Source organism: Hypanus sabinus, chromosome 23 (assembly GCF_030144855.1).
Source record: "Hypanus sabinus isolate sHypSab1 chromosome 23, sHypSab1.hap1, whole genome shotgun sequence".
Taxonomy (NCBI): Eukaryota; Metazoa; Chordata; class Chondrichthyes; order Myliobatiformes; family Dasyatidae; genus Hypanus; species Hypanus sabinus.
In genome coordinates, this window is record NC_082728.1 from 25,450,223 (window position 1) to 25,465,625 (window position 15,403).

Genomic DNA, 15,403 nt, shown 5'->3' on the forward strand with positions numbered 1-15,403 from the left:
TCACACTTAAACTGAATAAAATATAAATTGTCATTCCTTGGTCCATTTATCCAACTAATCGAGATCCCACTGTACTTCTTAATGACCATCTTCACTATCCAATGAGACCCCCTTTAGTGATACTTATAGACCCCAACCTTATCTTGGCTGCTATCAGACAGCCCAAGAAAACCATTTTCTTCCAGGTAGGGCTTCCTGCCTCTCCTTTTGACAGTGGCTGCTCCCCCAAAGTCATAGTTCTTTTTCACAAATGTAGTGCTTATATTTAGATGACTTTGGTTTTGGAAATGTTATTTCACTGCACTTGCCGTATTCAGTTGGTTATCTGTCAAACATTCACTTACCTCTATATGCATATATCCATCTTGCTGAGGGTTAGTGACTATTGCTCTGCATTTCCTGCAATATTAATTGAAAGGATGAAAACTGAATGCATTGTTCAGACATGAAATAGTGTTTGTAACTCACCTTGGTTCAGATGCCTTTTTTATACTTTCCCATTTGAAACAGCAGGTATCTTTACCATCATTAATGTTTTAAGTTTCTGCTGGCAGGCATTTGGATTTCCTGTGAAAATAGCCTTTGATTCAACCCTTCTCCAAGTCAGTCAGGTCACTTTTCCCAGGACTACTTTTGCATCAGGCCAATCATTTGAGTATATAACCTTGACACTCTGAAGGAAGCTCAATAGTTAATTGCTTCCACTGAGTTTTTCAGTCATGCCCATGTTTGATAGGCACGTCTCCCTCAAGATATATTTTGTGGCCAAATTAAACGTACAGCCATACATATAACTGCCTCTTTAAAAAATAGAGAATTATAATCAAAGTTTCAGGGAGCTTACACAAAACTGACATTATTGAGTAACTTTGAATAGTTGTTAGAATAGTGAGCGTTCAGCATGAGTATTTAGATGTAATAGTATGCTGTTTGACCTCTAGAACTCCCCGCATTGGTCTTGAGGAAAAATCAAATGTCAATCACAAAAGCCATGTATGAGAAATGCTCCCTTTTATCAGCTTGCATTTTGTTTAATTAAATCAAAACAAAATATACCTTAGATTCTTCTTTCATTTCCTTGGGATAGCTAACCCCTGCATCTCCTCACACCCACCTAATGGTCATTTAGTTTAAATTGATATTGCTGGTTTTCCTTCCTTTTTTTTCCACCCCAACCAAATTTTAACTTATCACTGTGGGCGTGAAATAAACTCCCAGATGGTATGTTGTCTCCCAGGTGCCAGAGTCAGGAACATCTCCCACTGAGTCCACAGCATTCTTATAGGGAGAGGTTGAGCTTCCAGAAGTCATGGTACACATTGGAACCAATGGCATAGGAAAGAAAAGGGATGAGGCCGTGAAGAGAAAATACAGGGAGCTGAGCAGGAAGCTAAAAACCAGGACCACAAAGGGTGGAAATATCTGCATTTCTGGCCTGTGCCACACACGTTGAGGGTAAGAATAGGATGACTTGGCCAATGAATGTGTGACTGAAGAATTGTGCAAGGGGCAGGGTTTCACATTTGTGGACTGGGATTTCTTTTGGGGAAGATATGACCTGTACAAAAGGGACAGATTACACTTGAACTTGAGAGGGGCTAATATCCTTGTGGGCAGGTTTGCTAGAGCTGTTGTGGAGAATGTAAACTATATTGGCAGGGAGATGGGAACCAGAGTGATAGGTTAGATAATGGAACAGTTGCTGTAAAGGAAGATACTACTTGTAGAAAGATTGTGAGGAAGGATAGGCCAAGGTAGGGCATAACGTTGTTAGCTGAATGTGTTGAAATGCATTTACTTTAATGCGAGGGGTTACTACAGGAAGTGAGAAAATAGATCTCTGCACCTTTTGCGACAATCTTTGTGTCCTTGTTGCCCCAGGAATAGTCCCAGAAGAGTGGAGAATGGCAAATGTTATTTCTTTGTTCAAGAAAAGAATCCTGGGAGTTATGGACCAGTGAGTCTTCATCACTGGTGGGCAAAATATTGGAGAGGGTTCTTAAAGAAAGGATTTATGAGCATTTGGAGAAACATAATCTGGTTAGGGATAGTCAGCATGGCTTTGTGAGGGGAAGGTCATGCTTCACAAGCCTGAAAGAATTTTTCGAGGAAGTGACAAAACAAGTTTTGAAGTTAAAGCAGTGGATGTGGTGTATATAGATTTTCACAACACGTTTGACAAAGTTCCCCATGATAGGTTCATTCAGAAAGTCAGGAGGCAAGGGATCCAGGAAAGCCTGGCTGTATGGATTCAGAAGTGACTTGCCCACAGAATGCAGAGAGTATAGTAGATAGAACATATTCTGCCAGGAGGTTGGTGACCAGAGATGTTCGGCAGGGTTATGTTCTGGGACTCCTGCTCTTTGTGATTTTTATAAATGACTTGGACAAGAAGTGGAAGGTTGGATTAATAAGTATGTAGATGACATGAAGGTTGAGGATGTTGTGGATAGTGTAGAAGATTACCATAGGTTTTAAAGGGACCTTGATAGGATGTACTGGCAATCTGGGTGGAGATGTGGCAGATGGAGTTCAATCCAGAAAATGGTGAAGTGATACACTTTAGAAGTCCGAACTTGAAGGCAAAGTACAGGGTTATTGGCAGGATTCCTAGTAGTGTGGAGGAACAGGGGGATCTTCAGCTCCATATCCACAGATCCTTGGAAGTTAAGTTGATGGGTGTGTTTAGAAGGTTGATGGTGTGTTGGCCTTCAGTAGTTGGGGGATTGAGTTCAAGAGCCATGAGGTAATGTTCTATCTATAAAACTCTGGAATATTGTGTTCAGTTCTGGTTGCCTCATTATAGGAAGGATGTGGAAGTGTAAGAGAGGGGGTAAAGGAACTCTACCAGGATGCTGCCTGAATCAAAGAACATGTCTTATGTAGATCATTTGAGTGAGCTAGGTCTTTTCTCTTTGAAGCAAAGGCAGATGAACGTTAACTTGATATAGGTGTTCAAGATGTTGCGAAGCATAGAGTGGACAGCCAGAAACTTTTTCAAATATTCAAAGGTTCAAAGTAATTTTATTATCAAAGTCTGTATTGTAGTATCAAAGAATTGTAGCTTGATATTCGTGTTCCCCACAGACAGCCACAAAACAAAGAAAAACCATTGAACCTGTTCAAAGGAAGACATCAAACCACACACCCCCAGCACCAATAAAAAACAACTCATGCAACCAGCAAAAAAAAAGTGATAAATATAGAATATAAAGCACAAAATCAGAAGTGTCCAGGTATATTCAGTTCAGCTCAGTTTTCATTATTTTCAGGCTGCCCTAATTCCAAAATCGCCCAAAATAGCAACAAAAAAGGAGTGACCAGAAGCCAAACATATAACATGACCTACAGAGTCCAGTCCACAAAATGTGTTGATTAAAACCTTGTTCTAGCACCATCCACTGGCAATATCAAAGGAAAGGGAGATCATTCAAACACAGACACCTTCATTTGAGAGCAGCGAGCGAGAGGGAGAGAGAGACTGTCACATATTGACACCTTCCCCTGGCAGCAATGGGTGAGAGGCTTGGATGACAGCACTGAACATCCGTTCGCCTTCTGCACTTGCCTCGATGATTTCAACCTTCCTCGACGTTTTAGTCAGCAAGACCACCGAGAAATGGAGTCGACCATGGGCTCATGACCTGTCTCCGACCTTCTTGGCCCCGAGGTCACATGCTTTGCTGAAAGCCTCATGGAATCCTTTCACAAACAGCAAAGCAGCAGATCGCTCAATCAGCCTGAAAACACACCACCAAAATGTAGTTGACTGGCTCCAACAGCAGCAGAACCACATTTGAAGGAAAAAAGCAGTTGTTTCGTGAACCACCTGGAGGATGTGGCCCTTGGTTGTGTTGTTCACTGGCTTCATCTTCTCAGGGTGGAAATGGCTAATAAGAGAGAGCATAATTTTAAGGAGCTTGAAGAAAAGTACAGAGGACTGTCAGAGATAGGCATTTTACACAGAGACTAATGAGCGCAATAGACAGTAGGTGCAGGAGTAGGCCATTCGGCCCTTCTAGCCAGCACTGCCATTCACTGTGATCATGGCTGATCAGTACCCTGTTCCTGCCCTCTCTCCATATCCCTTGGCCCTGCTATCTATGAGGGCGTGGATCACACTGCCAGGAGTGATTGTGGAGGCAGGTACATTAGGGCCATTGATGAGACTCTCGGGGAGACACATGGAAGAATGGAGGAGGGAGGGCTATTTGGGAAGTATTGAACTTAGGGTACGTTAAAAAGGCGTAGCAGTTCGTACAATGCTACAACACCTCTGGGTGCCAGAGTTTAGAGTTCAATTCTGACATCATCTGTAAGGAATCTGTACGTCCTCCCTGTGGAAAGTGAGGGTTTCCTCCCGCAGTTCAACGATATAGCCATTAGTAGGTTAATTAGTCATTGTAAATTATTTCATGATTAGGCTAGAGTTAAATTGGAGTGGCACAGCTCGAAGGGCCTATTCCACACTGCATCTCTAAATAAATGAAAATAAATAAATAAAAGGTTGACACAACATCATTGGCCAAAGGGCCTGTACTGTGCTATTTTGTTCTTAACACTAAAATATAATTTCTGCAGCTGATAATGCTGTCAGCAGTGTAGTAATATCATTGTAGTTAGAATTTAAACCATAGGTTTTAACTTTAAAATGATTATCAGGTATCAAAATCGATTTCAAAATGTTGTTCCTTATTATCACAATGAGAGAGTAATTCTTTAGTTAATAAACAGTGTGCAGAAAATCACTACAAATGGTGATACACAAAATAGATGAACAGACCTAATTTTAAAAACAATGTTACCTAAGTATATAAAACAAAAACCAAGTATGTTTGTCAGTCTGATTACTCAGTAATCTCAATGAGGATGCCATTTCTGAATGAGCGTAAATGGTATGTAATTATTGAATCGTTGATTCTGAATGTATAATGTGAAATGGACACAAAGTTGGCTGTTGTAACTGGAAACATCTGGAACTAATAGGTTAGCCATAATGCAGGCTCTTCTTTTCTGGCTTTTGAGGTGACGTACAATGCTATAAATGTGTTCTATAAGGCAAGTGTTGAAAGTTGTACATAGCGTCACATAATTAAGCAAGGTTCAACATCGCAAGGGGCCGATTCCCTCCAAACTCAATTAGAGGAGTTAGAATATTTATTATATCAAATGTTATCCTTTCAGGAATGAGTAGTTTTACTGCTTGGAGACAAAAATAATTTCTTTCTTCTTAAGCTCCTGAAAAAGAAGCAACACAAAATACTGGAGGAACTTAGCAGATCAGGCAGCAAACGTAAACGTGTGAAATTCTGCAGATGCTATATATCCAAAGCAACATGAAGGAGAATGAATATCCATTATGTTATCATACAGTATCTGGTCAAGCTTACAACAGATTAGTTGCAAAGTAATTTTTCCTACTGTGAACCAGCAATCTCCCGATATCACTGACTTCTTGTTCCTTACTAGGCATTCTTCTGGCCTACAAGAGTGAAGTCAATAATCTGCAATCAACAGAGCACTTACACTACAGAAAGAGTTCACTTATCTCACAGTGTCTTTGTTCCTCCTACCTAGCTACAAATCATCAACAATTTAGTAGCTCATTAGGGACTATTTTATACTCTAAGCATCTGAAATTATTTTATGATTACCTTTAATCTTCTCACAGCAGTATCCCACAAACAGCAGACACAGATTGCTTTCATCTTGTTATTCTGTGTAGAGCCTTTGGATTCAAACACTGAAGTGTTAAGGGCAGTTGGAAATCCACTCTGCCATTCCATTGTGAATTATGTTTGTGAATAAACGTTCCATGTTAAGAGACATCCAGTTTTATGGTAATAGAATGGTACAGCATAGAAATAGGATCTTCAACCGATTATATCTACAGTCATGATCAACTGACTACCTCCACAAATCCCATTTATCTATTCTGTAACCTGCTATGCTTTATAATGCACCTCTGAATACAAGTTAAATGTGAGACAGACTGCTTCCATCACTAATTCTGACACTGTGTTCCAGACTTCAATAATGGAAGAATATAGTATTAATGGTAAGACCCTTGGCAGTGTGGAGGATCAAAGAGATCTTGGGGTCCATGTCCATAGGACACTCAAAGCTGCTGCACAGATTGACTCTGTGGTTAAGAAAGCATATGGTGCATTTGCCTTCATCAATTGTGGGATTGAGTTTAGGAGCCAAAAGGTAATGTTGCAACTATATAGGACCTTGGTCAGACCCGACTTGGAGTACTGTGCTCAGTTCTGGTTGCTTCACTATAGGAAGAATGTGGAAACCATAGAAAGGGTGCAGAGGAGATGTTGCCTGGATTGGGGATCATGCCTTATGAGAATGAGTTGAATGAAGTCGGCCTTTTTTCCTTGAAGCAACGGAGGATGAGAGGTGACCTGACAGAGGTGTATAAGATGGTGAGAGGCATTGATCGTGTGTAATCAGAGGCTTTTCCCCAGGGTTGAAATGGCTAGCACGAGAGGGCACAGTTTTAAGGTGCTTGGAAGTAGGTACAGAGGAGATGTCAGGGATAAGTTTATTACACAGAGAGTGGTGAGTGCGTAGAATGGGCTGCCAGCGATGGTGGTGGAGGCTGATATGATATGGTCTTTTAAGAGACTCCTTGACAGGTACATGGAGCTCAGAAAAATAGATGCTATGGGTAATCCGAGGTAATTTCTAAGGTAAGGACCTGTTCGGCACAGCTTTGTGGGCCAAAGGGCCTGTATTGTGCTGTAGGTTTTCTATGTTTCTACCCTCTTGGTGAAAATGAGCACTGCTGTAAGTGCTCTCTAAACTTCTCACCTCTTGCCCAAGTCCTATGATGTTTAATTTTTGACACCCCAGCTTTGGAGAACAGTCTCCTGTTACTTACCCATTCATGCCCCTCGTTACTTTGCTTCACCTCAATCAAATCCAGCCCCCAGCCTCGTCTTCTCCAAGGAAAACAAGTTCAGTTATTCAGTATGTCTTCTGTAGACACAAGAGACTACCAATGCTGGAATCCAGAGCAGCGAACAATCTACTGGAGAAGCTCACTGGATCGAGCAGTGTCTGTGGGAAGGAAGGAATTGTCAACAATTCAGCTCAAAACTTTACTCCCACAGATGCTGCTCGACCCACTGCACTGCCCCACCATATTGTTTGTTGATTCATGTAAAATTTATATTCCCTCTGCATTTTTTTCAGGGTACATCATAGCTACAGAGCAGAAGTGTGCATGTTGTTCCAGCTGTGGCCTAAACCATAAGACTCCAATGTGTTTTGCTTTAATGAACTTACTTACATATGATGCCACCTTTTGGGATCTTTGGATATGTACACCAAGGTCCCTCTGTTCGCTATGATGCCCCAGGCCCAATCGTTCTTTTGTGTATGTTCTAATCTTACCAATTCATCCAGAATGCATTTCTCAGTATTAAATGTCCTGGCCATTCAACCAACTCATTAGTTATGTCCTGTAGCCCAAGACTACGCTTCTAACTGTGAATAATACCACCAATTTTCATGTCATGTGTGAATTTATTAATAATTTATTTTACATTCACATCCATATTTATCCATATTGACTGGTCACAAGCATCTAATTGTAAGGATAGCCCTCCACCATTACCTATGTTTTCTCTTACCAAAACAATTTTGGACTCAGCTTGCTAACTGGACCTGGATCCCATGGGCTGTAATTTTTTTTTTGGACTGACCTCCTATGTCATCAAAGGTCTTGAAAGTCCATGTAGACTAGAGAGGAATGCTTGAAACTGGTACAAAGAAACAGAATGCTGGAAGGTCAAGCAGCATCTGCTGAGGCAAAGTTGATGTTTCAGACTGAGATTCTGATATAGAGTCTCAACCCAGCATATCACCTTACATTTTTTTCCCTCTGCAGATAAAAATTGACCTGCTGAGTTCTTCCACCCTTCTGATTTTTGTTCCACTGCAGGCCAACATCACCGCAGTGGCCTCTTCAGTGCCCTTGGTTACCTCCTCAAATCGTTCAGTGGGTTTTTCCAGACAAGATCTCCCCTTGATAACGCTATGGTATCTTTGGTTAATCTGTGCCTTTACAAACTTCGGTTAATCCAGTATCTCAGCATATTGTCCAATAACTTGTCAGCCACTGACAAGAGACTCCTGGTCTGTAATGACTTGGCTTATTATCCCTGCTGCCCTTCTTCGATCAATGAAGTATATCAGAACTTGACAGGCTATAAATGTTGTTTCTTAGATATGGCAGACTTTGAGAGTGGCGAAAGACATCTGAGAGTCTCCCAAGGAAATGCTGCAGTTATCAGGGCACCAAGAATTTCCAGCTTCCCCCAACCCCAAGTTACATGGTTCAGAGATGGACGGAAAATCTCACCCAGCAGTCGAATGTAAGTTATAAAATGTCTTTATTTTGCTTTTTTAAAAAATTTATGTACATTGATGCAATAATAAATAATGCATTTGTTATTTTCTTTAAGGAGGGGGAATTTTTAGATAATTTTCAGTCTCCTGTTCTTCAAGTTCACCTTTTCTTGTGTTTGAAATGCTGGGAGGATTTTAAGTTAAGTGGTTAACCAGCCAAAATGATTGGGTAATAACCAGCAAGATGTAATCATTAACTAGACTATATACTTCAGCTTCATTTGTCGATGTTCATTTAACTCTCTCACCCCTTCGCTGACAAAATCATGAAAGCTTGTTAATGATAATTTGTAATTGTTTAGTTTTGAAATTTAGTACTAATGATGGAACACTTTTTACTTAATTACTGCAACTTAATTACTTAAAAACAGCTGCTCTTTTTCACACTCCAAAGGTTTAAGAAGAGAAGAAAATACTACTGTAAAACCAAATACACTATAAAGTTAGTTTCGATTGAGGAACGATACCAGCCCAAAGAATTTCTGTTGATTTCACTTAGAAAACAATTTTGTAACAATGTTATGGTTACTGATATTTGTAGTGGATAAGATGAATGCTTTGAGTCCTTAAAAGAATGTGGTAGAATAAGTGGTGTTAAGTGAAGCATGATCACTTTCTCCCTAAATCATTACATACTAAACTGTTTTTCTACAAAAGAGCTCGATCTGTCTCTTGCAGGTTATTATCATCATTACCTGAGCTGAATAATTGCTGGAAAATTACAATGTTTAAAACCTACGTTGCTTTATTCGTTTCAAATGCGTGTTAAATATTTGACCTGATAAATTCCTTTCCACTTAAGTGTTTGAATTATGTTGCTTTTTATTTTCTTTAGTCCAATGGCTGGTGTATTTTCTGCCAATATCTTAATTTAATGAGTTACATTCATAGTTTGATTATTTTTTTCTTACATTTATGATCATAAGAAAGTAATAGATTTTAATCATGGGGAATTGTGTAAATTTACATCACCAGCTTTTGAATATGTATAAACTTATCTTAAAATAGCCATACATTCAAATCTTAAACTGTGTGCATGGAGTGCGTGTTTATATAATGACTATAAACTTGGGTACAATATAGCAATTTGCATGTAGCTTATTATCCAGATATATTCATCATATCTGAAAGGAGAGCTATTGCTCCATTTCCATGGTAATTATACAAATTTCCCAGGAATCACCACTGCTTTCTTTGGCTCTTTTTGGTTACTACTTCAGTAATTGTATATGTATATAATGCAGGGAAGCATCACGGAATATCCAGTTACTCTTATAAATTCTGCTTGCTGGATATGACCCTGAATCAACTTAAATCCACACTCGGATAATCGTCATTGTCAAAACAAGTAGTGAAAGAACCGAATCAGACTTAATGCTCAGAATTCCTTGATACAGTTTCCATCTAACTCTGTGCCTATGTTGGGTGTCTCCGCCAGGGTGGAAGTGCTCTCAAATTTAGATACAGAGATTATGATGTGCTTGCAATTATGTGTGTGCACATGTACTCTTTCCTTCCTTTGAATCCAAACAATGTGGAATAAGAAGGGAAATACAAAACTGCGAGAATGTGTGCATCTGGTTTACCACCCGTCCCTAATTAAACTGTGCACAAGTATATTATCTCTTATATTAATATAAATCATTTATAAATATAGATGGGCCAAGTTGACTAATTCTGCTCTTATGTCTCATGATCTTGTAAACATAATTTTTCAGTTTTTAAAAAGTAAGAGTGAATGAAATATTATAATTTACAAAATTAATTTGTTCAGGTTTTATCGGTCATTTGGTTCTTCCCAAACGGACTGGAGTCATTGGCACGATCCACACACAAAATGCTGGAGGAGCTCAGCAGGCCAGGCAGCATCTATGGAAAAGAGTTTCGGTCCGAGACCCTTCAGTTGAACAAAACATCGACTGTACTCTTTTCCATAGAAGCCACCAGGCCTGCTGAGTTCTGCCAGCATATTGTGTGTGTTGCTTGGATTTTCTCTTGTTTGTCGTTGGCATGATGCCCACTTATGGACATGAAAGTGGTGTCACTGCTTGAGCTGAATTAAATATTTTCATGGTCTTCCCCTCCTATTGTCCCCTTGTGATTTGGCTAAATTCTGGGTGGTTGTGTTCTGACCCTTATACACTTTAGTAATTCAACAAAGTATAACTGTTCTGGGTTGTGTTGTCAGTCTGTAGTTTAGCAAAAAGTCTTAGCAGGATCATCCTCGCGAGACGTGTTTCTTCAATGCTTCTTTGACATTTCTCACTTGATTCTTCAGTTGTGTCATTTCATGCTGGGTGATGAGGCAAAAATACTGCAAGCTTAAATGATTTCTCTAGACTGTCATCCAGTTCTTGGCTGAACTCAGCTGCTGATCTATAAGTTAAAGCAGCAGTCATAAGACCATAAGAAACAGGAGCAGAATGGTCATTTGGCCTCCTTCAAGTCTGCTCCACTGTTTCATTATGGCTGATCCAATTTTCCTCTTTGCCCCAATTTCCTGCCTTTTCGCTATATCCCTTCATGACCTGACCAATTGGGAAACCATCACCCTATGCCTTAAATATACATAAAGACTTGGCCTCGACAGCTGCCTGTGGCAACGAATTCCACACCTTCACCATTCTCTGGCTGAAGAAATTCCTCCTCATCTCCATTCTAAAAGGATGCCCCTCTATTCTAAGAGAGTGTCCCTGGTCTTAGACTTTCCCACCATAGGAAACATCCTCTCCACATCCACTCTATCAAAGCCTTTCAGCATTCGATAGGTTTCAATGAGGTCGCCCCTCATTCTTCTAATTCAAGTCAATACAGGCCCAGAGCCATCAGACGTTCTCCATACGACAAGCCATTCAATCCTGGAATCATTTTCGTGAACCTCCTTTGAACCCTCTCCAGTTTCAGCACATTTTTTCTAAGATATGGGGCCCAAATCTGCTGAGACTCGCCAGTGCTTTATAAAGTCTAAACATTACATCCTTGCTTCTATATTCTGGTCCTCTTGAAATGAATGCAAACATTGCATTTGCCTTCCTCACCACAGTCTCAAGCTGCAAATTAACCTTCAAGGAATCTTGCACAAGGACTCCCAAGTGCCTTTGCGCCTCAGTTTTTTGTATTTTCTCTCCATTTAGAAAATAGTCTACCCTTTTATTTCTTCTACCGAAGTGCATGACTACACACTTCCGGACAGTATATTCCATCTGCCATTTCTTTGCCCATTCTCCTAATCTGTCTAAGTCCTTCTGTAGCCTCTCTTCTTCTTCAAACTACCTGCTCCTCCACCTATCTTCATACCTATCAGCAAACATTGCAACAAATCTATCAATTCCATCACCCAAGCAACACACACAAAATGCTGGAGCAACTCAGCAGGCCAGGCAGCCTGCACAAAACAGTACAGTCGACATTTCGGGCCAAGACCCTTTAGCGGTCCTGCTATAGTATTTCCCCCAAAACGTCGACTATACGTCATTTCCCCAACCACTGAGTTCAGTCTAACTGGCCTATAGTTAAAATTTTCAACAAGTGTTGTATCATAGTGAAGTAACAGATATTTCCTTCACATATCTCCCTTATATAATATATGCTAGTTTCTTGAGATAGTCCAAGGGAAAAGCAGTAACAGAATGCAGAATATGGTGTTGCATTTAGAAATTAAATGCAATAAAAGCAAGCCATCATGAGGTCAAGAGTCTGTCTTATCATACAGAAGGTCCATTCCATAGCAGAGCAGAATCTGGCCTTGAGCCCGGAGTTGCCTGCTTTGAGGGTTTTATATCTTCTGCCTGATGAGTGGAGGGTGAAGAGAAAATATCTGGAGGTGTCTTTGATTTTGTAGATGATTACCAAGGCAGTGAGTTGTATGGACAGAGACCATGAGGGGATACTGGCTTTCATTTATGTTTGAGTTGTGAATACAACTCTCTGCAGTTTCTTGCAGTCTTGGGCAGCAGAGTTGCCATACCAATCTATGATGCATCCGAATTGGATACTTTCTATGAAGCATCTATAAAAATTGGTGAGGACCTGTGAGGTCATGATACACTTCTTTTTGATACCCTGATGCATGGATGGCTAGTAAAACAAAGTTTTTCACTATAGCCCAGGGTATATGACAATAACAAACCAATGACCAATTCTGCCATTTGCTTCTTTTTGTTGAATTCCATTTATCACCTTTTTTTGGGGGCTGATGTGCAAATGTTCTGGGTAGTTGTGCAAGATTTGGTAAGCATCTCCTGTATTAATCCAAAAATTGACCTAATTTATGCATTTTTACAGTCTTGCTTTCGCTATTGCTTCTACATTTAATATACAATTCCTTTTTTTTAGCCCTGTTAGGCCCAAGATAAAGTAATACTTTTTGTAGGAACCTGAAGGCTTCCAATATTTATATATCATCTTCTTTGATGGTTTCCACTATTGAAAAATTATCTTAATTGCCTTGCCAATAAACCATTTATTGTTCTATCTTGTTCATTCTACCACGAGCGATCTTTAGTGATGAATTAAGGCCATACAGTGAACCTCATCCCACCACCACTATTTTAATACAGTTACTTATTGACAATAAAGTGTTGCTATTCTCCCTTATATCTGAAGTACACATAATTAATTCAAGAAAAACGTTCCTGATAACATGTGTTATCTAGCAAACACAATTAATGCATTTGCACTTTAATAGTACATTGAATTTTGATAATAGTCACTGTTATTTCACCGATAAAAGCATAATTTTATTTGAATTCCTGTATACTTCAACATACGGTGTCAAACTCTGATGGTCTCCAGCAAACAGAATTTTAATAAAGGCAGGTGGATTCTGGGCAAATTTAATTTTTGCTGAGTTGAGCCAATATTGTTAAGTCTTTATCAGTGGCGTACTCTGTACAGAGAAAAGAGGCGAAACAACACAATGATGATTTTACATTAAAATTATCAGGCCGTTGCAGGCATCTGTCTTTGTAGATCTCCATGAAAAGAGTGAGATGAACACTGCTTTTGCCACTGTCAGCTGATGCACTTAGGCCAAATTATCTATGTTTTGTACTTGGTTTAGCACTAAAACATTGCACTGATTTGTGTGTGTTTAAAATGCAGTTCTCAAGTATCTACCAAAGATCACATCAGCAGCAGAAATTGACCACTTAATGTACAGATCCGACAAATCTCTGAAAAGCACATTTTGCTTTCTCTTGAACAGAATTCAAAGATTCTGTTTTATTGTGTATTTTTATAACCAAGATTTCAGTACAAAAATTGTCCCAATTTCTTGGTCAAAGGAAAGAGACAGAGTAGCTAGTCAGCAAAAAAGTAATTGCAAATTGGGGGTGTTGTCAACAGTGAGAAGAATAGTCTTAAGTTACAGAATGACTTTGATCAGCTGGTAAGTGGGGCAGAGCAGTGGTTGATGAAATTTAATTAAGACAAGTGAGAGGTGATGCATTTTGCAAGGCTTAATATGGGAAAGGCATACTCCTTGAATGGTAGGACCAAGGGGAGTACTGAGAAACCCCTTTGGCTTACAAGTTCATAGATCTCTAATGGTGATAGTACAGGTAGATACAGTCATGAGGATGGCATATGGAATGTAGTTTTCATTAGCAAGGACACATAATGAGAATCAGGTCTATTATCAATAACATGTTGTGAAATTCACAAACAGGAGAAAATCTGGAGATGCTGGAAATCCAAGCAACACACACAAAATGCTGATGGAACTCAGCAGGCCAAGCAACATCCATTAAATGTTCCCAGGAAAGAAATTTCTTGTTCTGCAGTAGCTGTACAGTGCAATATCTAAAAATTACTGGAAGTTGCAATAAGAAAAATAAAAGATATGGTATAAAAAGAGAGCAAAATACCGAGGCAGTTTTCAAGGAGCATTCAGAAATCTAATGATAGAGGGGAAGAAACTGCCCCTAAAGTATTGAGTAGTATAGATTATGCTGAGCTGTAATCAATAAGCAGCAAACTCATGTAGGTTTTGCTGTTGTTCAGATGGTCCGCAGCCAAGTGGGGAACCAGTGAGATTGCATTACCGTAGAGCTGTTTTGACAGTACGAAAAATTGCACTGGGTCTAGGTCCTTGCTCAGGCAGGAATTACTCCCTGTTACCTCCTCCCTGACAGTAGTAATGAGAAGAGGGCATGTCCTGTGTGGTGAGCATCCTTAATGATGGATGCCAGATTCTTGAGGCACTGCTTCTGGAAGACTGCAACGCTCCATTTCATTGTTTTCTTAGACACAACCTAACAATTTCAGAACAGACGGCAACGAGACTGAAGCCAGAAGAGTTAGAAATGTACTCACCAAATACTTTGACCCATAACTTACTGAATAAATAAGTATACTCACTTTGCCCTGTTTTCTGTCCTTGCTTGTATGAAGGTGGTTTACCTATTTATGCAAGTACTTCTCTGACAATAGATGTGTAACAGCGTAATGTAACATTGTATGGAAATACAAGATAATACTGATGCAGACATGTTTTACACATTTAACAATGTGCTTTATTAATGCAACAGAGTTTGTCAGTTTTTCAATGCTCGTCATCAGCCGGGTCATACTGCCCGTGAACTCCCTGTCGGTTGTCTCCATACGCTTCAGTATTTGTTTTTTTTTTACTTTTAAGTGCTCCTGCTCGAGAGCCAACAGCTGCCCATCATTTAAGTTTTTCTAGTCTGTAACTGAACAAACGCACCATCTTTCACAGCGAGATTCGACACGAAACATGTCACTTGTTTTCGGAAGATGTGTCCTGCACATGTGCAGTAGGAAGAGATTTCCCAAAATCTCCATTTCGATGTGGACAGAGATATTTTTTAAAACGTATAGTGTGGATGCCTATTGTTTTTACGTGAAACCAGCATTCTCAAAATTATCCGGTCTAGTGTGGATGTAGCCTGAAACACACTACCTGAGAGAGTGGTGAGGCAGGTACCGTTATAACATTTAACAAATATCTGAATCAGCA

The 15,403-nt window shown here is 39.7% G+C and overlaps 1 protein-coding gene across 4 annotated transcripts in view; it reads left to right on the forward strand.

The window, feature by feature from the left end:
- Positions 1-15,403, forward strand: part of sdk2b (sidekick cell adhesion molecule 2b) — a 943,317-nt gene that overhangs the window by 533,206 nt on the left and 394,708 nt on the right. For all 4 annotated transcript variants that reach the window (XM_059948548.1, XM_059948549.1, XM_059948550.1 and 1 more), the window contains exon 4: positions 8,243-8,390. In XM_059948548.1, the coding sequence (XP_059804531.1) occupies positions 8,243-8,390 (148 nt within the window). The remainder of the gene's footprint in view (positions 1-8,242; positions 8,391-15,403) is intronic.